The sequence below is a fragment of the Petromyzon marinus genome, chromosome 28 (assembly GCF_048934315.1).
Source record: "Petromyzon marinus isolate PM22_M1 ecotype Great Lakes invasive population chromosome 28, UKy_Petmar_22M1.pri1.0, whole genome shotgun sequence".
In the NCBI taxonomy this organism is placed as follows: Eukaryota; Metazoa; Chordata; class Hyperoartia; order Petromyzontiformes; family Petromyzontidae; genus Petromyzon; species Petromyzon marinus.
In genome coordinates, this window is record NC_133694.1 from 12,428,937 (window position 1) to 12,455,085 (window position 26,149).

General features: G+C 49.0%; 1 protein-coding gene across 1 annotated transcript in view; it reads right to left on the reverse strand.

Annotated features, from left to right (window-relative positions):
* The window catches only part of LOC116947032 (activated CDC42 kinase 1-like), a 323,232-nt gene that overhangs the window by 195,505 nt on the left and 101,578 nt on the right, over positions 1–26,149 (reverse strand). The window contains exon 2 of the mRNA XM_076070334.1: positions 3,657–3,903. Coding sequence (XP_075926449.1) covers positions 3,657–3,749 — 93 coding nt within the window. The 5' untranslated portion in view covers positions 3,750–3,903. The remainder of the gene's footprint in view (positions 1–3,656; positions 3,904–26,149) is intronic.

The following is a 26,149-nucleotide window of genomic DNA, read 5'->3' on the forward strand; positions in this document are numbered from 1 at the left end:
GGTGACAACAGTTGGTGCGATTATTCGCAAATGGAAGAAACACAAAAGAACTGTCAATCTCCCTCGGCCTGGGGCTCCATGCAAGATCTCACCTCGTGGAGTTGCAATGATCATGATAACGGTGAGGAATCAGCCCAGAACTACACGGGAGGATCTTGTCAATGATCTCAAGGCAGCTGGGACCATAGTCACCAAGAAAACAATTGGTAACACTACGCCGTGAAGGACTGAAATCCTGCAGCGCCCGCAAGGTCCCCCTGCTCAAGAAAGCACATATACATGCCCGTCTGAAGTTTGCCAATGAACATCTGAATGATTCAGAGGACAACTAGGTGAAAGTGTTGTGGTTAGATGAGACCAAAATGGAGCTCTATGGCATAACTCAACTCGCCGTGTTTGGAGGAGGAGGAGGAATGCTGCCTATGACCCCAAGAACACCATCCCCACCGTCAAACATGGAGGTGGAAACATTATGCTTTGGGGTGTTTTTCTGCTAAGGGGACAGGACAACTTCACCGCATCAAAGGGACGATGGACGGGGCCATGTACCGTCAAATCTTGGGTGAGAACCTCCTTCCCTCAGCCAGAGCATTGAAAATGGGTCGTGGATGGGTATTCCAGCATGACAATGACCCAAAACACATGGCCAAGGTAACGAAGGAGTGGCTCAAGAAGAAGCACATTAAGGTCCTGGAGTGGCCTAGCCATTCTCCAGACCTTAATCCCATAGAAAATCTGTGGAGGGAGCTGAAGGTTCGAGTTGCCAAACGTCAGCCTCGAAACCTTAATGACTTGGAGAAGATCTGCAAAGAGGAGTGGGACAAAATCCCTTCTGAGATGTGTGCAAACCTGGTGGCCAACTACAAGAAACGTCTGACCTCTGTGATTGCCAACAAGGGTTTTGCCACCAAGTACTAAGTCATGTTTTGCAGAGGGGTCAAATACTTATTTCCCTCATTAAAATGCAAATCAATTTATTACATTTTTGACATGCGTTTTTTGGGATTTTGTTGATGTTATTCTGTCTCTCACTGTTCAAATAAACCTACCATTACAATTATAGACTGATCATTTCTTTGTCAGTGGGCAAACGTACAAAATCAGCAGGGGATCAAATACTTTTTCCCTCACTGTATGTAGCCAACCGTGCGAATCGGAGGTGCGGGGGAAGGACAAAACTCTTAACACAAAAAGCAGTTCTAAAGAAATGAGTTAATCAATCTAGACTATTTAAAAGTGCATAGCTCCAATGGCTTCCTAAAATCGGAAGAGCGTTCCTGACGGTCGCAGAAGCGCATTTGAAATTGCACAATGCGGTCACGTTAGCCGGGAAGCCACTGTGCGGATGACCGGAGTTTGCGTGATGATGGTTCACGCTCCTTAACGGGATCAGCAGCAGCAGCGAGGAATTGTGCTTCACCTACGGCCAAGCACTTTGTGCCTAAAGAGTGAAGACCTCCAAATGGCCCCTGGACTCCCGAGGGCACACGAGAGTTTGCAACATCTGTGAAGCGATCCACCAACCCACCGCTCACTGACATTGCATCCACAGTGGCATCGCCACCGCCGCCCCGACTCTACAGTGCCCTCGGTTAATTATTGATGGTGTCCAGTCAGTAGGAGGGGGGGGGGTTGTTGAAGGAGGCTCTCCAGTCTGAACACCCGACTTCCGATCGGTGTCGCGTTCCCACGGCTCGTGCCGAGTGACACGGGAGAGGTTACAAAATATTTGACACATCCGCTCGTGACATGCGACACCGGCCGCCGCCAGCTTCGCAACACGACGCTCCCGAGTCGTCAAACGCCTGTCCTCCGCGCGCACATCAGGATTTGACATTCCTCTGGCTTGTGAAAAAACTCGACAAGTAAACGAGTCCAGTCAAACAAACAAAGGTCAAAGTGATCTTTCTCGAATGAGCATCGAGGCGGTGCTCATCTCTCGATTTTACAGCTGTGGAAATTCCCCATTCCTACGGCGGGGACAGAATCCCATCCAGAGGACAACGGCTGCTGTCATCCCGGCTTGTTCGAGCACAGAGACACTTTGGCATTAAAGCAGCAGCAGCAGCAGCAGCAGCGCCACGACTGTTCACAAAGACGACGGCCTCTCTCTCTCGCGCTCTCCTTTTTGCGACCCAGTCAGCCTCTCCGCTTTGACCCACTGTCTATCCCATTCGGGTTCATTAATTCGGTTGTTCGATCATCAGTGACCGCATCGATTATTTATCGATTACGATCTCCAAGAGTTGAAGGGTTGAAATTTTGAGCGGCGACCAGGCTGGCACGCCAGTTGCGTTCGAACCGCACGGCAACCCCTGGCGATTGGCCACGTGGCACCCCGTTACGTACAATACTTACGTATATTTGTACAGAGACTCATCTACTCAAGATCATTCGACTTACGAACTTTCAGAGATACAAACAAACAAACATGTCCATATGTCAAATTGCCTGTTCGGACCGAGAGTCGTAAGTTCAACCGCCCCGCAATAGATGGTGGTAGTTGTTTGGTGTCATTACCCAGCATTCTCATTCATGACCCAGCATTCCCATTCATTACCCAGCATTCCCATTCATGACCCAGCATTCCCATTCATGACCCAGCATACCCATTCATTACCCAGCATTCTCATTCATTACCCAGCATTCCCATTCATTACCCAGCATTCCCATTCATTATCCAGCATTCCCATTCATGACCCAGCATTCCCATTCATTACCCAGCATTCCCATTCATTACCCAGCATTCCCATTCATTACCCATCATTCCCATTCATTACCCAGCATTCCCAGCCTTTCTGCCTGGGCCGCCACCATTCTGTGCTGTGTTGCCACTGTGCGGTTCACGATGATGCTCTCTCTGCTTTTCACGAATAATTAAATGATCAACCCCCATCATGTCTCAGAAGCATTGCATCTGCAGAACATGAAGAACCAGCGGCATCTACATCTAAGGAGATTATACAACTTTTAAAGCCATTACCCTGTGTTTAGTGTACACTCCGTACAACACGTTTGGAATCGACAGAATTAAAGCTGGACAAATCGACTTACGAACAGACCTCTGGAACCTAACTCGCACCAAGATTGCTTTGACTTTACTTCACTACGCTGGGCAGTGCGATTTATTGATTATGCAAAAAGAACCCACAATTAAACAACCCTAGTCCAGACAAAGCAGTGAGCGCATAGCACTCAGCTGTGTCCAGTGTTGTCGTCCTTCCCCCCGCACCTCCGGTTATCACGGTTGGCGACGTAAGGTGAAGTTGAACACACACACATACAAAACAAAGATCCCCCTTACATAGCCTGTAACAGACTGTCGGGGCAAGTGCTGTTAGCGACCACCTAATGAAGGCCGGCACTGCGGCGCAAGAGGGGGTGGGTGGCCAGCACCATGCCCGGCCGCCTTTGTCTTCCCAGTGGCGAAGTTTTTATACACCGCACCAGGTACTCATAGGGGTGGCCCAGGACTAGTTCAGATCGTCGTCACTGTTGTTGATTGCCGAGTCGACCTAGGGGAGGCTCAGGACCGATTCAGATTATAATCGTCACTGATGTTGGCCGTAAGCGGGAATCGAACTCGGGTCGCCAGGTTCGTAGCGCAGCGTAGCGCTAACCCGCTACACTACATACATACAGGCACACGTACATACCTGGACGGCAGCTGCACCGCGGACGAATCTCATGGCTGCGCGTCGTGGGTCAGCTGCGGAAACGTGAGCGGCGACACCGGCACCCGGGGGCATGCCGGGGACTCGAACCTTGGCCGTGGAGCTCAGCAGCGATGTAAGAAGGGCTCCCTCCCCATGCACCACCCTCTTGTCTGTCACTGTCTCTGGCGGCTGAAATTCGGCACGATGATCCTCCTCCTCATCCTCCTCCTCCTCAATGTCTTTCACTCTGCAACAAGATGGGAAAAGAAGTTGATGCCCAGTGTGAGAAGAATGTGGCAGGCGTCTGCAAATGAACACCGGCTGCATTATTGATAACCGCTACCACCGCCACTGCCTGTCGCTATGCGTGCTGCCGGTACAGTGACACTCTAAACTATAAACTATTAAAGCAAAGTATGTTTTATTTTACCAGGTAAGGCCCCACTGAGCCACGTAGTCTCTTTTTCTGAAGAGACCTGGTCACAAACAATAGCTCAACGAAGTGGCTTAAAACGTGGAAATTTCTAGCATCCAAAAGAAAAATCCACACGACCACGGGGAGAGAGACACCGCAAACTCCAAATAAACAGCAGCAGCAGGCGTTAGGGTCGGGATCGAACCCACGACATCCTCCATACCAGGCGAGCTGGTTAACATCACCTAGCCACCGTGGCGCTCAGTGAACATGCCTGCCCATTGGCACGACAATGAGGTGATCACTTCCCTCCTGATTATTGCCTCCCAGTGGCGGTGGAGCATCGCTCTCCGCGGCGTGGTCAGGGATCTCAATATGTCCCTCGTCGCTGCGTGACGTTGTGCAAGCGCATTGGGACCCAGGTGCTCAACCTTCAACAATGCAACATCGACCCTCAACCTCTAACAATGCAACATCGACCCTCAACCTTCAACAATGCAACATCGACTCTCAACCGTTAACAATGCAACATCGACCCTCAACCTCTAACAATGCAACATCGACCCTCAACCTTCAACAATGCAACATCGACCCTCAACCTTCAACAATGCAACATCGACTCTCAACCTTCAACAATGCAACATCGACCCTCAACCTTCAACAATGCAACATCGACTCTCAACCTTCAACAATGCAACATCGACCCTCAACCTCTAACAATGCAACATCGACTATCAACCTTCAACAATGCAACATCGACCCTCAACCTCTAACAATGCAACATCGACCCTCAACCTTCAACAATGCAACATCGACTCTCAATCTCTAACAATGCAACATCGACCCTCTAACAATGCAACATCGACCCTCAACCTTCAACAATGCAACATCGACCCTCAACCTTCAACAATGCAACATCGACTCTCAACCTTCAACAATGCAACATCGACCCTCAACCTCTAACAATGCAACATCGACTATCAACCTTCAACAATGCAACATCGACCCTCAACCTCTAACAATGCAACATCGACCCTCAACCTTCAACAATGCAACATCGACTCTCAACCTCTAACAATGCAACATCGACCCTCTAACAATGCAACATCGACCCTCAACCTTCAACAATGCAACATCGACCCTCAACCTTCAACAATGCAACATCGACCCTCAACCTCTAACAATGCAACATCGACCCTCAACCTCTAACAATGCAACATCGACCCTCAACCTCTAACAATGCAACATCGACCCTCAACCTCTAACAATGCAACATCGACTATCAACCTTCAACAATGCAACATCGACCCTCAACCTCTAACAATGCAACATCGACCCTCAACCTCTAACAATGCAACATCGACCCTCAACCTCTAACAATGCAACATCGACCCTCAACCTTCAACAAAGCAACATCGACCCTCAACCTCTAACAATGCAACATCGACCCTCAACCTTCAACAATGCAACATCGACTCTCAACCTTCAACAATGCAACATCGACCCTTAACCTCTAACAATGCAACATCGACTATCAACCTTCAACAATGCAACATCGACCCTCAACCTCTAACAATGCAACATCGACCCTCAACCTCTAACAATGCAACATCGACCCTCAACCTCTAACAATGCAACATCGACCCTCAACCTTCAACAAAGCAACATCGACTCTCAACCTCTAACAATGCAACATCGACCCTCAACCTTCAACAATGCAACATCGACCCTCAATCTTCAACAATGCAACATCGACTCTCAACCTCTAACAATGCAACATCGACCCTCAACCTCTAACAATGCAACATCGACCCTCAACCTTCAACAATGCAACATCGACCCTCAACCTTCAACAATGCAACATCGACTCTCAACCTCTAACAATGCAACATCGACCCTCAACCTTCAACAATGCAACATCGACCCTCAACCTCTAACAATGCAACATCGACCCTCAACCTTCAACAATGCAACATCGACCCTCAACCTCTAACAATGCAACATCGACCCTCAACCTTCAACAATGCAACATCGACCCTCAACCTCTAACAATGCAACATCAACCCTCAACCTTGAACAATGCAACATCGACCCTCAACCTTCAACAATGCAACATCGACCCTCAAACTCTAACAATGCAACATCGACCCTCAACCTCTAACAATGCAACATCGACTCTCAACCTTGAACAATGCAACATCGACTCTCAACCTTGAACAATGCAACATCGACCCTCAACCTCTAACAATGCAACATCGACCCTCAACCTTCAACAATGCAACATCGACCCTCAACCTTCAACAATGCAACATCGACCCGCAACCTTCAAAAATGCAACATCGACTCTCAACCTTCAAGAATGAATGTTGAGCGTCACATAGAGAACCATAGACACACGTGGACTCGATGTCCGAGTCACAAAGACGGAGGAGGAGGCCGTGGCAGTGTCAGGGCAATCGTTCACCACTCCGCTACTCCTCACCCACCTCGACCACCTCAGTGTACAATTGTTGTAATCTGAAGTGTTCTTATTTGTACATAAGGCGTACAAATAAGACAAAGATCTATAGATTCACATATGGAACGATAGACTCACACAGACCCTTAGATTCACATACAGAACCATAGACTCACACAGAGACCCTTAGTTTCACATACAGAAACCATAGACTCACACAGAGACCCTTACATTCACATATAAAACCATAGACTCACACAGAGACCCTTAGATTCACATACAGAACCATAGACTCACACAGAGACCCTTAGATTCACATACAGAACCATAGACTCACTCACACAGAGACCCTCAGATTCACATACAGAACCATAGACTCACACAGAGACTTTTAGATTCACATACAGAACCATAGACTCACTCACACAGAGACCCTCAGATTCACATACAGAACCATAGACTCACTCACACAGAGACCCTCAGATTCACATACAGAACCATAGACTCACACAGAGACCCTCAGATTCACATACAGAACCATAGACTCACACAGAGACCCTTAGATTCACATACAGAACCATAGACTCACTCACACAGAGACCCTCAGATTCACATACAGAACCATAGACTCACTCACACAGAGACCCTCAGATTCACATACAGAACCATAGACTCACACAGAGACCCTTAGATTCACATACAGAACCATAGACTCACTCACACAGAGACCCTTAGATTCACATACAGAACCATAGACTCACTCACACAGAGACCCTCAGATTCACATACAGAACCATAGACTCACACAGAGACCCTCAGATTCACATACAGAACCATAGACTCACACAGAGACCCTTAGATTCCCATACAGAACCATAGATTCACACAGAGACCCTTAGATTCACATACAGAACCATAGACTCACACAGAGACCCTTAGATTCACATACAGAACCATAGACTCACTCACACAGAGACCCTCAGATTCACATACAGAACCATAGACTCACACAGAGACCCTTAGATTCACATACAGAACCATAGACTCACACAGAGACCCTTTGATTCACATACAGAACCATAGACTCACTCACACAGAGACCCTTAGATTCACATACAGAACCATAGACTCACTCACACAGAGACACTCAGATTCACATACAGAACCACAGACTCACTCACACAGAGACCCTCAGATTCACATACAGAACCATAGGCTCACACAGAGACCCTCAGATTCACATACAGAACCATAGACTCACACAGAAACCCTTAGATTCACATACAGAACCATAGACTCACACAGAGACCCTCAGATTCACATACAGAACCATAGACTCACACAGAGACCCTTAGATTCCCATACAGAACCATAGACTCACACAGAGACCCTTAGATTCACATACAGAACCATAGACTCACACAGAGACCCTTAGATTCACATACAGAACCATAGACTCACTCACACAGAGACCTTCAGATTCACATACAGGACCATAGACTCACACAGAGACCCTCAGATTCACATACAGAACCATAGACTCACACAGAGACCCTTAGATTCCCATACAGAACCATAGATTCACACAGAGACCCTTAGATTCACATACAGAACCATAGACTCACACAGAGACCCTTAGATTCACATACAGAACCATAGACTCACTCACACAGAGACCCTCAGATTCACATACAGAACCATAGACCCACACAGAGACCCTTAGATTCACATACAGAACCATAGACTCACACAGAGACCCTTTGATTCACATACCGAACCATAGACTCACTCACACAGAGACCCTTAGATTCACATACAGAACCATAGACTCACTCACACAGAGACACTCAGATTCACATACAGAACCACAGACTCACTCACACAGTGACCCTCAGATTCACATACAGAACCATAGGCTCACACAGAGACCCTCAGATTCACATACAGAACCATAGACTCACACATAAACCCTTAGATTCACATACAGAACCATAGACTCACACAGAGACCCTCAGATTCACATACAGAACCATAGACTCACACAGAGACCCTCAGATTCACATACAGAACAATAGACTCACACAGAGACCCTTAGATTCCCATACAGAACCATAGACTCACACAGAGACCCTTAGATTCACATACAGAACCATAGACTCACACAGAGACCCTTAGATTCACATACAGAACCACAGACTCACTCACACAGAGACCCTTAGATTCACATACAGAACCATAGACTCACTCACACAGAGACCCTTAGATTGACATACAGAACCATAGACTCACTCACACAGAGACCCATAGATTCACATACAGAACCATAGACTCACTCACACAGAGACCCTTAGATTCCCATACAGAACCATAGACTCACTCACATAGAGACCCTTAGATTCACATACAGAACCATAGACTCACACAGAGACCCTTAGATTCACATACAGAACCATAGACTCACTCACACAGAGACCCTCAGATTCACATACAGAACCATAGACTCACACAGAGACCCTTAGATTCTCATACAGAACCATAGACTCACTCACACAGAGACCCTCAGATTCACATACAGAACCATAGACTCACACAGAGACCCTCAGATTCACATACAGAACAATAGACTCACACAGAGACCCTTAGATTCCCATACAGAACCATAGACTCACACAGAGACCCTTAGATTCACATACAGAACCATAGACTCACACAGAGACCCTTAGATTCACATACAGAACCATAGGCTCACACAGATACCCTCAGATTCACATACGGAACCATAGACTCACACAGAGACCCTTAGATTCACATACAGAACCATAGACTCACTCACACAGAGACCCTCAGATTCACATACAGAACCATAGACTCACACAGAGACCCTCAGATTCACATACAGAACAATAGACTCACACAGAGACCCTTAGATTCCCATACAGAACCATAGACTCACACAGAGACCCTTAGATTCACATACAGAACCATAGACTCACACAGAGACCCTTAGATTCACATACAGAACCATAGACTCACTCACACAGAGACCCTCAGATTCACATACAGAACCATAGACTCACTCACACAGAGACCCTTAGATTCCCATACAGAACCATAGACTCACTCACATAGAGACCCTTAGATTCACATACAGAACCATAGACTCACACAGAGACCCTTAGATTCACATACAGAACCATAGACTCACTCACACAGAGACCCTCAGATTCACATACAGAACCATAGACTCACACAGAGACCCTTAGATTCACATACAGAACCATAGACTCACTCACACAGAGACCCTTAGATTCACATACAGAACCATAGACTCACTCACACAGAGACACTCAGATTCACATACAGAACCACAGACTCACTCACACAGAGACCCTCAGATTCACATACAGAACCATAGGCTCACACAGATACCCTCAGATTCACATACGGAACCATAGACTCACACAGAGACCCTTAGATTCACATACAGAACCATAGACTCACTCACACAGAGACCCTCAGATTCACATACAGAACCATAGACTCACACAGAGACCCTCAGATTCACATACAGAACAATAGACTCACACAGAGACCCTTAGATTCCCATACAGAACCATAGACTCACACAGAGACCCTTAGATTCACATACAGAACCATAGGCTCACACAGAGACCCTTAGATTCACATACAGAACCACAGACTCACTCACACAGAGACCCTTAGATTCACATACAGAACCATAGACTCACTCACACAGAGACCCTTAGATTCACATACAGAACCATAGACTCACTCACACAGAGACCCTTAGATTCACATACAGAACCATAGACTCACTCACACAGAGACCCTTAGATTCACATACAGAACCATAGACTCACTCACATAGAGACCCTTAGATTCACATACAGAACCACAGACTCACATATAGACTCTTAAGCACAACAACCATTGAAATAGAAATGAATACCATAAATAATTGCCCATGGGCCGCCGAACTTTGGCCGGTGTGTTTACGAATGCCTGGGGCCGACCTTGTGCAGTCGCATTCCCTGTCACTGCACGCGCACACAACGCACCAATCGTGCGTTGTCTATCCACTGCTGGATGAGGCTCCGTGGGGGTTATTTCACTCTACTCCACCACGCTGGGCCAGCGCGTTGGTGAAGGCTGGGGGGGGGGGGTAGATTCTTGACCATGGCAGCGTAGAAGTACGGTACAACAACGCGTGTCCCCGCCGCTACGTGGCTCATCAAAACGGCACTGGAACCTCGAGTCTTAGAACGACGCCGGACACGCACGCCGGGTTTGTGCCCATCCCTCAAGACCTCGCTCAGCCCCTCCGAGGTGTGATGATGAGGCCACGTGGCCGCGTTGCGAGTGATCCGGCTGCAAGGCCACACACGGAACGTCGGATGTTGTGCCTGGCACACGAGATGTTTGGCCACCCACCTCAGTGGTGGTGCGCGCACACCGCACCCGGTACTCATTTGAGGCCGAGTCGACCTAGAGGAGCCCCGTGAGCGGTTCAGATATTCGACGCCGGTGTCGGCCGCGAGCGAAAATCGAACTCGGGTCGCCACCGCTCCCCACCCCGTGAAGGAACGACAACAACCACCGCCATTCGCCACTAAGTGGCGTTGACGTCACCACGTCGCTCGTGCCAGGCTACGTGCACGTCGATGCCACGTGAAAAGTGTCAAACGGCCGGCCGCCAGGAGGTCGCGATGCAGACCCAGCAGGTGGCGTGGGTCGGAGCAACGATCCACTCAGCACGTGCCAGCCGATCTCATGGCTCCGTCTCCGTAATTGGGAGTGGACGTGCTCCGTCCCCGGGCACGTGCTCCGTCCCCGGGCACGTGCTCCGTCCCCGGGCACGTGCTCCGTCCCCGGGCACGTGCTCCGTCCCCGGGCACGTGCTCCGTCCCCGGGCACGTGCTCCGTCCCCGGGCACGTGCTCCGTCCCCGGGCACGTGCTCCGTCCCCGGGCACGTGCTCCGTCCCCGGGCACGTGCTCCGTCCCCGGGCACGTGCTCCGTCCCCGGGCACGTGCTCCGTCCCCGGGCACGTGCTCCGTCCCCGGGCACGTGCTCCGTCCCCGGGCACGTGCTCCGTCCCCGGGCACGTGCTCCGTCCCCGGGCACGTGCTCCGTCCCCGGGCACGTGCTCCGTCCCCGGGCACGTGCTCCGTCCCCGGGCACGTGCTCCGTCCCCGGGCACGTGCTCCGTCCCCGGGCACGTGCTCCGTCCCCGGGCACGTGCTCCGTCCCCGGGCACGTGCTCCGTCCCCGGGCACGTGCTCCGTCCCCGGGCACGTGCTCCGTCCCCGGGCACGTGCTCCGTCCCCGGGCACGTGCTCCGTCCCCGGGCACGTGCTCCGTCCCCGGGCACGTGCTCCGTCCCCGGGCACGTGCTCCGTCCCCGGGCACGTGCTCCGTCCCCGGGCACGTGCTCCGTCCCCGGGCACGTGCTCCGTCCCCGGGCACGTGCTCCGTCCCCGGGCACGTGCTCCGTCCCCGGGCACGTGCTCCGTCCCCGGGCACGTGCTCCGTCCCCGGGCACGTGCTCCGTCCCCGGGCACGTGCTCCGTCCCCGGGCACGTGCTCCGTCCCCGGGCACGTGCTCCGTCCCCGGGCACGTGCTCCGTCCCCGGGCACGTGCTCCGTCCCCGGGCACGTGCTCCGTCCCCGGGCACGTGCTCCGTCCCCGGGCACGTGCTCCGTCCCCGGGCACGTGCTCCGTCCCCGGGCACGTGCTCCGTCCCCGGGCACGTGCTCCGTCCCCGGGCACGTGCTCCGTCCCCGGGCACGTGCTCCGTCCCCGGGCACGTGCTCCGTCCCCGGGCACGTGCTCCGTCCCCGGGCACGTGCTCCGTCCCCGGGCACGTGCTCCGTCCCCGGGCACGTGCTCCGTCCCCGGGCACGTGCTCCGTCCCCGGGCACGTGCTCCGTCCCCGGGCACGTGCTCCGTCCCCGGGCACGTGCTCCGTCCCCGGGCACGTGCTCCGTCCCCGGGCACGTGCTCCGTCCCCGGGCACGTGCTCCGTCCCCGGGCACGTGCTCCGTCCCCGGGCACGTGCTCCGTCCCCGGGCACGTGCTCCGTCCCCGGGCACGTGCTCCATCCCCTAGGTCGTCACTCCGTCGCGAGTCTCGACCGCCCCTGCCAGCTAGCGGATGGAGACCACGGGTGGATTGCAACACAGGTGCAAGATGTTTAACAATAAACCCCCTAGGGCATTTAATATCGTACAGGCGTCCCTCGATTTACCAAAAGGACTTTGCGGTTATTCAATAAACACGAAACTTCGTGAACCGGAATGGTCTTTTCGGACAGTCAGTTCCAACTCTCTCTCGACTCCTAAATCTAAAAAGACAGGGTTCTTCAAAAACAAGTTAGCACTTATATGGGACTATCGTTTTTAATGGAAAAGAACGGATAATACACTGTAACATGATAACAAATGTATTTTAATAGCTTCAAAAATTCAAAGACTCTCCCACTTGTTCGCCACCATTGTCCACGCACTGCCTGGAATCTTCTGCAGGTGCCCTCCGGAGCCCGGAGGCAGCAGAACATTTCTTCCGGCATCGTTGCAAATTCTCAGAAGTGTTAAAACAAATTGAGGCACCCTGCATACACACCTACAGCACTGTTCACAATACAAATAATAACAACAACAACAATAACGTACACCTTAAAACGGTTGAACTTTAACACAATTAGCTCACCGAAAACGATCCGCTCTTGGCACGTTTGGAATGAAGTCGGGAGGGGCGATGCTGCCCCTCTAGGGGACACCACGTGACACCGTCGCGGATGGATGACGCGGCCGGGTGCTGCCGATTCTTCTCGTTCGACGAGCCACGTGGCGCGCGCGTGCGAGCGAATTCGATTTCTGTTGAGTCGAACGTTCGAACGAGTCGAGGGACTAACGCGTACTCTTTGGTTCTATTCTAATCTAGGCCTAACGCGTGTGGCGTGCAGCCGCGCGGTTGCGTTAACAACAAGCCGCGTTCCCTGTTGCAGCAGCAGCAGCCTTTGGAGATCAAACTACGACATGCCTGTCAACCCACACGGTTGACCCGTATTCTTGTGCAGGGAAATTGAGTTTTCAGGACCATATTGGCGTACAGACGTTTAAATACAGGCAAAAATAAAAAAAAACATCTATTAGTTTGTGTTTCTCGCTTGTGATGGGACATTGGAGGATGGACGTTGAGAATTCTAAGGGCACGGGGCGACCAATAAGGTCTGAATTGGTCTGTAATAAGGCAGGCACCGATGAGGGGTTGACGGGTATATGAAGGCGTGTTTGGCTAATTCAAGGTAACCGGAGGTCCTGGAGACAATCGATGCGTTGTGAACAGTGCCGGATGAAGCTCGTGCGGGGCCTGTAGCATACTGTATGTTATACTGCATGCTATACTGCATGTTATACTGCATGTTATACTGCATGTTATACGGCATGTTATACTGCATGTTATAAAGGGGCCCTAAATAAAACAAACACGTAAATATATAAAAAAAAATACTTGCATAGTAAATTGTATTTTTTCATTTGCTATACAGCTAGATAATACGACAAATCGCTAACCTTGAACACCCAGTCGTTCATAAAAGTTGAAGGCGGTATAGTACTATAGTAATAGAGCAAGTGCTGAATCATTGAACCAGAATTGATAGCTTGAAAGCATTTAGCGTAGGGCCCTTGAAAGTGCGGGGCCCGTAGCTACTACTACACATGTAGTGGCAGCTACTACTACATGTGTAGTAGTAGCTACTTTTACTACGAGGATAATCCGGCACCGCACGGGATGGCCAACACGGTCTGAATTGGTCTGTAATAAGATAGGCAAGGAGCAGGGGTTGACAGGTATGTGAATGTGTAATTGGCTAATTAAATGTAACCGCAGCACCTGGAGACAATCGATGCATTGCGACGACGGCACCAACGAGTTCCTCGCTCGGCCTTTCATGGAATGCAGGAAGCTGCTGAATGGGCGACTGCGCGTTGATAAACGAGCGTCACGGGATCCCTGCAGAACTCTGCTGGTACTGCCCTGATATGTTAAAGAGTGTTTGGCAGCTCTATGGGTAAGCGGCACGGTCCCTTACATAGCCACACTTCTCCACAAATCAGTAGGTCACTTTATCGACCTCGGAGGGGTGATGGGCTTAGTCGACTCGCAGCGCGATTGAACAAGCGAGCTGAATCATTCAGAGACCCATCACCAATAACCACCCCCATCATCGATAATCATTTACATATATCAGTAATCATCCCCATAATCAATAACCACCCCCACCATCAATACTCCCGTCATCAATAATACATTTTTACACCCATCATCAAAAATCACTTCCACCATCAATAACCACCCCGATCATCAATAACTACCCCGCCATTCAGAATAACGCCCAAAATCAATCAACACAATCATCATCAATGACCACGCTCATTATGAACCCGGACGGCGTTATTTTTTTTAATCAAATGTGGCCTCAGATCGACCCGTCCTGGTGATCAAAACAGATCAGTCAGTCAGGCTGCACACCTCACCAGTCGGGCTGCTGCTGCTGACACGCTGCCGTCCGGTGTGATGGCCCAGCCGGGCCTTGTGTCTCACTTCCTACTGAGTCACTTGAGATGTGGCTGTCGTTGACCGGAGGCTTCTTACGTCTGTCTGCGTGCGTGGTGTGTACCTGGTGCGGTGTGCAAACATCGCCACTGGGGAGACAAAGGCGGTCGGCCACGGCGCTGGCCACCCACTCCCTCGTGTGCCGTTCCGGCCTTCATAGGTGCTTGCTAACAGCACTTGCCCCAACAGTCTGTTAAGACTATACGGGGGATCTTTGTCTTTGTGAGCGCGTCTGTGTGTGACGTATGTTGAACTTCTTTCGCACCGCACGTAGCCATCGTGCTCATCGGGGGTGCATGGGGAAGGCTAACAAACTAAACACAAAAGCTTTTCTAACTAAACGAGTTGCCAATCTCGATGATTTAAAACTATTTCGCTCGAATGGCTTCCTAATATCGGAAGGGAAGAACGTTCCAGACGGCCGCAGAAGCGCATCTGAAAGCGCAATGAGCTAACCACCGTCTTTATCCGCTGGCGAGCAGCCAAAAGCCGCCGCTGCTGCTGCGAGGATGACCACGTGATGATGAACGCACCGCGACGAGACCAGCGAGGTTCTCTGCGCTTCGTTTGTGCGCGACGCTTAGGGACGGATTCAAAGCCACAGCCGCCGGCTTCAATCTACGAGCAATTTCAGGAATTGTGTCACAGCCCTTCGTGTGGAGTTGCTCTCGCTGGAGGCAGATTGCGTGAGGACTCACGGGTCACTCCCCACCCCCTCCCTCCACCTCTCGGCACGCCTGCTAACCGATTATTTAAACACTTTCTTTGTGTTCGTGATACTGCATTGGCAGTGGAGCACAAGTACAGGAAACGCGAAAGGTCAACACATAAAAGTCAGAATTGACACTTGCAAGGCGCAATTCATCCGTAGATCCCAATGCGTGCCGCCTATGGGAAGCCATGAAGTAGACGGAACCTGCGGGCTACACGGTCAGGACTAGCTGTGGCGTAAAAAAAAGAAAAAAAACCGGCCACGTGGCTTAAATAGATCGAACGACTCTGGTTTTTTTTATACCTACGTGACTTTACCGAAAGAACCAAAGAGTACGGTTGTCCTGTTGGCAAAGGCAAAGAGTTGCCAAAGCTTGGGAGCTACACAGTGGCAAAGGCCCGATAGAAGCCCAGGAACGGAGCCTTCACCTCGGAGTATTTAGAAGAAGGCGATTCGAAGATCGCAGGGACATAATTGGAGAGTGAACGCGGATCAGTGGCGTGCAGGTCAGCAGCACCTTGCCGATATTAACTATGTTAACCTATTTGTAGTTTTTATTTTTAAATTATATCTTAAAGCTATTTTATATTCGATATTTATTCAATTTTATATACTTCAGCCCCTTGGTGTTAGTTAGACTTTTAACCCTTATTATTATAGTAAGACTTGTGTAAAACTTATTTAAGATTTTAGATTCCTTATTTTGAATGTATGCACCATCCTGCCAAAGTAAATTCCGTGTCGGTGTGAAGTTTCATTGCGAATAGAACCCTTTCTGATTCTGATTCTGAATCTTCCAGTCCACTCGATACTTGACCGGTAACCAATGCGCCAATGGAATTACACAAATGCACATGTTTTCTCATTGAAACTAGGCACATTTCAAAACATCACTGTCCTACATCATTAGACCTCCTTTGCCAGTACCAAAATTTAATAATAATAGGGGTTTTCCCCTTTTTTCTGGCCACAAAACTGAAACCTTTTTACAAGGATTCATGTCTGCATTAACCACAATACCTGCAGTCAAAATGCAAACACAAAACATACTATGATAATAATTGGGTCGAGGCTCAAAAGAAAGCCGTCCCTTCGTGTGGACCAATCAATTTCAATGACAATGCATATATTATCATAGTATGTTTTTTGTTTGCATTTTGACTGCAGGTATTGTGGTTAATGCAGACATGAATCCTTGTCAAAAAAGGTTTCATTTTTGTTGCCAGAAAAAAGGGGTAAAACCCTATTATTGCATTTTGGTACTGGCAAAGGAGGTCTAATGATGTAGATGCTCACCCCGAGCCCTCATTACTTTGATAGTGCATTGTCTTTGAGCTGTACACCTTCTAGCGTCATCTGGTCGAGCACCAATTGGGTCGAGGCTCAAAAGAAAGCCGTCCCTTGCTGTGGACCAATCAGTTTCAAGGACAATGCATATATTTCGATTTAAAGCTTTCGTGACTGCAAGGATTCATCTTCTTTGGTTCTTTCGGTAAAGTCACGTCGTGAGAATATTATTGAGTTATTTTATTTTATAAATGTATTATTTTATTCTCATTCTACGTGACTTTACCGAAAGAACCAAAGAAAATGCATATATTATCATAGACGTGAATCCTTGTTTTATATATTTTATTATTTTATTGTTTCCCTTCAACGTGACTTCATCGAAAGAGCTAAGAATATAGTATGTTTTTTGTTTGCATTTTGACTGCAGGTATTGTGGTTAATGCAGACGTGAATCCTTGTAAAAAGGTTTCAGTTTTGTTGCCAGAAAAAAGGGGAAAAACCATATTATCACTGTCCTAGTCACAAAAGCAAAGTATGTGGGGAATAATAGCCATTTTCTGTACTTTTGAGGCATAAATAATTAGAAAATAACACTTACTACCCAAAAACAAAAAAATATATTTTTGTTACATAGTGAAATAACAACCAATTGCGCCTATAACTTTAAAGAGGCAGAGACAGCGTTCGCATGCACGTGGGTACTCGCATGTCAGTCCCAAATGACATAACAGACTGTGACTAATGCGTGCAATTAGCGCCACGCTGCCTGTCCCTGGTGGTGACGTTCTTCTTCACAGAGGATGACTGCACGGTTGTTAATCGGCTCTCAAGCCTCAGGGTCTCCCCCCGCGCAAGCAAACTTTGGGCGGTGGCTCATTCTCACCGGTGGTTCTGAGCCTGTCGTGGAAATTCCACATTACTCTGGCCTAGGCCAGTCATTCATTGAGGACAAGCAAGCAGTGGTTTGTTATTTTAGCGACTCTTGTGTAAATGATGGCCTAAATCAACCCTCCACTTGGGTCTCCCCGAAGCTGACTCGACACAATGAATAGCTGGTGTGTTGGAGAGACAAAGGCGGCCGGGCGTGGTGCTGCACCACTGTGCCATGCACTTATAGACGCTCGCTAACATCACAATGCCCGCTCGCCGGCGGAGACACGATGGCTCTACACGGGGCACTGGTCGTGCACAACCCGCTTGCCAAGACGAGAGCGAGCAAGCCGGGGTATACTCCGCCTAAGGCAACAGACACCTCTGCTCGATGCGTCACCATCAGTGCTCTCGAGACGGAGACACCCGAGGTGGGAGATTTTTTTGTTGTTTTCCCAGCCAACACGGCGGCGTGGCTATTGAGTGTGCAGGCGGTGCAGCTGCACCAGGACCCAAGGGCCAGAGAGCTCCACGTGCCACCTACGAGGACGCGAGGGTGGGGGGGGGGACAAGCGGGGGGGGGGGCAGGGGGGGAGATGGACAGAGCCCCCCACTACAATTTCACTCGTTTCACCAAGGCTCGTGCCGACCAAGCCACGCCACCGACACAGCACCACGAGTCCCCAGTGTGCTGTGATGACCTAAATATGCGCTCGCTAACAGCACTTACCACTACAACAACAACGGCAGCAGCAGCAGCAGCAGCGTGTAGGGCTAAATGTGGGATACTTGTCTCAGCATGCGTGTGCGGTTCAGGACAGGTGTGTGTGTGCTATACCGTGACGCGTGGCTGACACGGGGCTGATCCGCTGTAAGCTCCACCACACCTGTCCGGCAGGTGAGTGCGGGCTGCCACCCACTCGGCGCCCCAACCGCAGGGGCACGCGGGTGCGGGTACACAAACACAAAGTTCCCCCGTGTAGCCTGCAACTGTTTGTTGGGGCAAGTGCTGTTCATGGAAGCCAACGCAAGAACGAGGTCGCTAGCGGCCAAAACCACAGCCGGCCGCCTTTGTATCCTGAGTCATGATGTTTCATTTGAGGCTGAGTCGACCTAGGGGAAGCTCAGGACCGGTTCAGATATTCGCCGCTGTTATTGGTCGTGAGGAGGAGTTCAACTCGGGTCGCCTGCTTCGTGGCACAGCAAAGACAAAGATCCCCTAAATAGCCTGTAACCGACTGTTGGGGCAAGGGCTGTTTGCGAGCACCTATAGAGGCCGACACGGCACACGAGGGGGTGGGTAGCCAACACAAAGCCCGGCCGCCTTTGTCTCCCCGGTGGTGATGTTTACGCACCACACCAGGTACCCATTTGAGGCTGAGTCGACCTAGGGGAGGCCCATGACCGGTCCAGATAATCGTCACGGGTGTCGGCCGTGAGCGGGAGTTGAAACTCAGGTCACCGGCGGCGTAGGGCACGCACGCGCGTGTGCACACGAACGCGGATCTCGAGGAAGGTACACAAGTCAACACAGCGCTTCACCGACCGACAGACAGACAGGCGATTTACTCAGATTCTTTCCAGCACATCTGTCAGTTCTGAGCGATGTTCAGAGTGTAACAACAACAAAAAAGTGCAATGATTTCTTGAAACTAGAGCTAAATAGCTAATGAGGCATTTCTGCAAATGCTTTTGCAACGTGTGTGTGATTGATACGCTATGCTAAGGAATAGTCCAGTGCGTTCCAAGAATTGCTGGTCATCTTTTCACATGGCACTAAGAACTGTGTTTTTTTATTATCATGAAAACATCACTTTCATCCCAATACTTTTTTGAAAAGAGGATCCTGCTCAGTTTTCGCAGTAGAGGGGGGAGGGGTGGTGATGCCGCTGCTGCTGCTAATGCTGTTGCGTGTAATCGCAATTGAGTGATGTGCAGGTAACTTTTCAGCGTTGAGATGTTTGGCCAACCCCGGTGACATTGTACATTTTAATTTAGCTTACTGGAGGGAACCCACACAGAACAGGGAGAGAGAGAGCATACAAACACGTAGAATTTCACGAGCAATATCATCCATAATATAGGTTTTTTGGCTGTCGGGTGGTGGCGGGTTTAACGACACATTCATATTTACGCGATCTAACCCCCCCCCCTCCCAAAAAAACCGCCCATATATTATGGAAAACATACAAACTGCACGTAGAAAGGCGCCCGAGTCAGGGATCGAACCCAGGGCTCTTGTTGCTGGTGCGGGGCACGAGTGTTACCGCTGCCCTGCCGCCCTGGTGGCACGGTCACGGCAAGGTCACGGCAAGGTCACCTGCTGCTGAAGAGGCGTTCAATCGCCGCCGTCGCATCTTCCTCAACCCCCACGCGTCACCGGGCAACTTCACGACCCATCTCGGCAGACGCAGCGCTCGACGCTGTCTACCGCTTCCGTCCAACCGTGCGTTCACAATGAACCCTCCGACTCCTCAACCGACGTAGAAGTCAGAAAAAGGTTGCACATATGAGAAGACCCTGATGATGATGATGCAGGCAGCGATGAGAAGGAAACTGACACTTTGTGGACGCACATACAGGATGGACAACAAGAGGATCACTAAAAGTGCATTGCTCGAAAACATGTAAGGAACCGGAAAGAGTGGAAGAGCTATCAGAGGATGGCGTGACGATGACATAGTAAGAGCTTGGTGCCAGAGAGATGTGGCCACTACCACTTGGGCGCATCGCCACGAGACAGAGGAAAGTGGCAACAAATTACGACATTATTTCGCTAAAGCCACGTAGATAGAAAAATAATAAATAAAAATATCACGACGTTTCCATCGCAACACAAGAAATCGTCTTCAGGTTGCTTGTGTTGCGATCGAAACGTCGTGATTTTTTTTATTATTTTTCCATCTACGTAGCTTTACCGAAAGACCCATAGAATATGTATTCCTGCAGTCACGAAAGCTTTAAGTCAATAAATTACGAAATGTACAGTGGACAGGCTATCTGCCCCCATGGATCGTGATGGTGATGACGACGAAGACTCCCAGAGATGGCAGTTGTACTCCCTTAGCCCTACCCATCAACACGGTGTACGATTGGCCTCGATATTCGAGAATTTACATTTCACAGCGAGGCTTCGAACAGACCGGCGTAGAGTTCATGCGCGTATCGAGTGTTGTGTACCTGATGCCCCCCTGATAGAGACAGACGAGAAGTTGGTGATCACGTTAACCACCACCACAAGGCAAGCACGAGTTCTAACAAATTTGCGTTGACGTTTTATGAGCGGGAGTTCCATTGCTCTGCCAGTGTCGCCACCATCAGCCGCGTTCGAATCCGCTGCTGGATGAAGGCCTCGCCAGCCTGTCACCCATCTCTCACGGCCCTGCGATGTTCACAATCCGGCTCGGCGGATTGTGAACATCCGCCGCGCTGGTTGCATCGCTCCATCTCCGCAGTGGTCGTGCTATCGGGCACAGTCCCTGCATTGGCTGCCCAACGAACTCTGTCTGACTGACTTTGTAACCTTCTGGCCATAGTTGTCACTCGGCCATATGCACGAGTCACCGCTGCCGCCCATTGGCAAATCCAACTTGGATTCTCAGCAAAACTGAACTAGTTTTTTTTTTTAATTTATTTTACCAGGTAAGGCCCCACTGAGCTATGTAGCGATTTTTCAGAAGCGACCTGGCCACAAATGATAGCTCAACGAAGTGGCTTATCGCGTGGACATGTATAGCAGTCGCCAAATACTCTAGGCTCAGGCGCAGCCCTGCAAATGATTTGCTCACACCACTGCTTCACCCCACGACGACGCGCGACCTGCTGATCGACTGCAGCGACCCCCGTTTATACCACTGGGTCAACAGAGGAGGTGGCGGTGGGGTGGGTCGGGGATTGGAGAATCCTGCACCAGAGTTCCAACTGGGTGCCACGGTGGCGAGATGTTAACTAGCTCGCCTCGTATACAGGAGGTCGTGGGTTCAATCCTAACCCTGACGCCTTCTGTATATTTGGAGTTTGCGTGTTCTCCCCGTGGTCGCGTTTTTCTATCCACATATAGAAACACGCGTTTAGAGTATTTGGCTACTATAAATGTGCACATGATAAGCCAGTTCGTTGGGCTATCATTTGTGGCCAGGTCGCTTCTGAAAAAGAGCTACATAGCTCAGTGGGCCTTACCTGATAAAATAAAAATAGTTAAATAGTAAAAATAGTAACTGCCGTGCCGGGAGATGGAACTCGTGCTCTCTTGCAAGTACAGTGTTATTAACCATTACACCACCGCCGCATCCCTTTCAATAACAGATAACTTAAAATATCATTGAATACATTTACAAAGCCCCTTGCAAATCAACAGCAAGCAGGGCCGTCTATCGGGGTGGAGGTGCAGCAAACCCCATTGTGTGGGACCCCCGGACATATCGACTCGCGGCCCCCCCCCAAATCGCGGGGCCCGGGGCGGTCATCCCTATTCGCTGTACCCTTAGATCTAAGACGGCTCTGACTCGCCAAAGAGGAGAGATTTGTAGGGGCTCGCAGCAGGGACTCTCACTTCCGTCTGCAAGGCGGTAGCGTGGCCGCGATGTTCCTCCGACAGCGCTGGCGATTGTCGAATGCTCCTGCGTGACTCGTGTGACCAGCACACGACTCATCGGACATCCTCCAGCCCCCACCCCTCCACAAACACGGCAGCCGAGTGACCCCGGCAGTCATTTATCACCGCTGCTGGGTCCGTCGCACGCATTTGCAGGCACAGTCCATGCGTGCCTTGGTGAGCGACCAACACAAAAGCGCCGAGCCATGCGGTTTTCCACGTTCGGATTAAAGCCCTCGGTTGTGATGGCCCAAGCTTATTTTTGCCTTGTGCCTTTGTCATGCAAATTGGTGCGGGATATCGTATTCTCCCCGGTTGTGCTAAGTGCGTGTACTGCAATAGTGTAGTGTAATGGTGTACTGCAATAGTGTAGTGTAAGGGTAAACTGAAACGGTGTACTGCAATAGTGTAGTGTAATGGTAAACTGCAATGGTGTACTGCAATAGTGTACTACAATCGTGTATTTCAATGGTGTACTGAAATGGTACACTGCAATGGTGTACTGTAATAGTGTTATTCAATAGTGTACTGTAATAGTGTAATTCAATGGTGTAATGTAATTGTGTACTGTAATTGTGTACTGAAATGGTGTGCTGCAATAGTGTAGTGTATTGGTATTCTGAAATAGTGTACTCCAATAGTGTAGTGTAATAGTGTACTGCAATAGTGTAGTGTAATGGTGTACTCCAATAGTGTAGTGTAATGGTGTACTACAATAGTGTAGTGTTATGGTGTACTGCAATAGTGTAGTGTAATGGTGTACTGCAATAGTGTAGTGTAATGGTGTACTGATAGTGTAGTGTAATGGTGTACTACAATAGTGTAGTGTAATGGTGTACTGCAATAGTGTAGTGTAATGGTGTACTGATAGTGTAGTGTAATGGTGTACTACAATAGTGTAGTGTTATGGTGTACTCCAATAGTGTAGTGTAATGGTGTACTGATAGTGTAGTGTAATGGTGTACTACAATAGTGTAGTGTAATGGTGTACTGCAATAGTGTAGTGTAATGGTGTACTGATAGTGTAGTGTAATGGTGTACTACAATAGTGTAGTGTTATGGTGTACTCCAATAGTGTAGTGTAATGGTGTACTGATAGTGTAGTGTAATGGTGTACTACAATAGTGTAGTGTAATGGTGTACTGCAATAGTGTAGTGTAATGGTGTACTGATAGTGTAGTGTAATGGTGTACTACGATAGTGTAGTGTTATGGTGTACTCCAATAGTGTAGTGTAATAGTGTACTGCAATAGTGTAGTGTAATGGTGTACTACAATAGTGTAGTGTAATGGTGTACTGCAATAGTGTAGTGTAATGGTGTACTGCAATAGTGTAGTGTAATGGTGTACTACACTAGTGTAGTGTAATGGTGTACTACAATAGTGTAGTGTAATGGTGTACTACAATAGTGTAGTGTTATGGTGTACTGCAATAGTGTAGTGTTATGGTGTACTACAATAGTGTAGTGTAATGGTGTACTACAATAGTGTAGTGTAATGGTGTACTACAATAGTGTAGTGTTATGGTGTACTACAATAGTGTAGTGTAATGGTGTACTGCAATAGTGTAGTGTAATGGTGTACTGCAATAGTGTAGTGTAATAGTGTACTGATAGTGTAGTGTAATGGTGTACTACAATAGTGTAGTGTAATGGTGTACTCCAATAGTGTAGTGTAATAGTGTACTGCAATAGTGTAGTGTAATGGTGTACTGATAGTGTAGTGTAATGGTGTACTACAATAGTGTAGTGTAATGGTGTACTGCAATAGTGTAGTGTAATAGTGTACTGCAATAGTGTAGTGTAATGGTGTACTGATAGTGTAGTGTAATGGTGTACTACAATAGGGTAGTGTAATGGTGTACTACAATAGTGTAGTGCTATGGTGTACTCCAATAGTGTAGTGTAATAGTGTACTGCAATAGTGTAGTGTAATAGTGTACTGATAGTGTAGTGCAACGGTTTCCGAGCATGATGATGTTGCTGATGATGATTAAACTCTCGAACGGTTTAACAGCAGTGCGTAATTCATGTTGGAAGATGAATTGGTGTGTCAACAAACTGCCCACGAACTATTGGATTTCACTGTTGAGATAACCCTCATGCTAATCCTGCCATTATTTGTACTTAAACTCAATCATGCGTACACACACAGGAGTACTCTGCTGTTGTAGGCGATGTGTTATCTGTACATATCTGCTGCTGATGCTGCTATCCTCGCATTAATACCAGCTGGATAGACGAAGTAATCCTAATATTATTTAGTTACAGGAATACAGTGAGGGAAAAAAGTATTTGATCCCCTGCTGATTTTGTACGTTTGCCCACTGACAAAGAAATGATCAGTCTATTACTTTAATGGCAGGTTTATTTGAACAGTGAGAGACAGAATAACAACAACAAAATCCAGAAAAACGCATGTCAAAAATTTCATAAATTGATTTGCATTTTAATGAGGGAAATAAGTATTTGACCCTCTCTCAATTAGAAATATTTCTGGCTCCCAGGTGTCTTTTATTCAGGTAACAAGCTGAGATTAGGAGCACTCCCTTTAAGAGTGTGCTCCTAATCTCAGCTCGTCCACAGAAGCAATCAATCAATCAGATTCCAAACTCTCCTCCATGGCCATGACCAAAGAGCTCTCCAAGGATGTCAGGGACAAGATTGTAGACCTACACAAGGCTGGAATGGGCTACAAGACCATTGCCAAGCAGCTTGGTGAGGTGATAAAAGTTGGTGCGATTATTCGCAAATGGAAGAAACACAAAAGAACTGTCAATCTCCCTCGGCCTGGGGCTCCATGCAAGATCTCACCTCGTGGAGTTGCAATGATCATGAGAACGGTGAGGAATCAGCCCAGAACTTCACGGGAGGATCTTGTCAATGATCTCAATGCAGCTGGAACCATAGTAACCAAGAAAACAATTGGTAACATACTACGCCATGAAGGACTGAAATCCTGCAGCGCCCGCAAGGTCCCCCTGCTCAAGAAAGCACATATACATGCCCGTCTGAAGTTTGCCAATGAACATCTGAATGATTCAGAGGACAACTGGGTGAAAGTGTTGTGGTCAGATGAGACCAAAATGGAGCTCTTTGGCATCAACTCAACTCGCCGTGTTTGGAGGAGGAGGAATGCTGCCTATGACCCCAAGAACACCATCCCCACCGTCAAACATGGAGGTGGAAACATTATGCTTTGGGGGTGTTTTTCTGCTAAAGGGACAGGACAACTTCACCGCATCAAAGGGACGATGGACGGGGCCATGTACCGTCAAATCTTGGGTGAGAACCTCCTTCCCTCAGCCAGGACATTGAAAATGGGTCGTGGATGGGTATTCTAGCATGACAATGCCCCAAAACACACGGCCAAGGCAACAAAGGAGTGGCTCAAGAAGAAGCACATTAAGGTCCTGGAGTGGCCTAACCAGTCTCCAGACCTTAATCCCATGGAAAATCTGTGGAGGGAGCTGAAGGTTCGAGTTGCCAAACGTCAGCCTCGAAACCTTAATAACT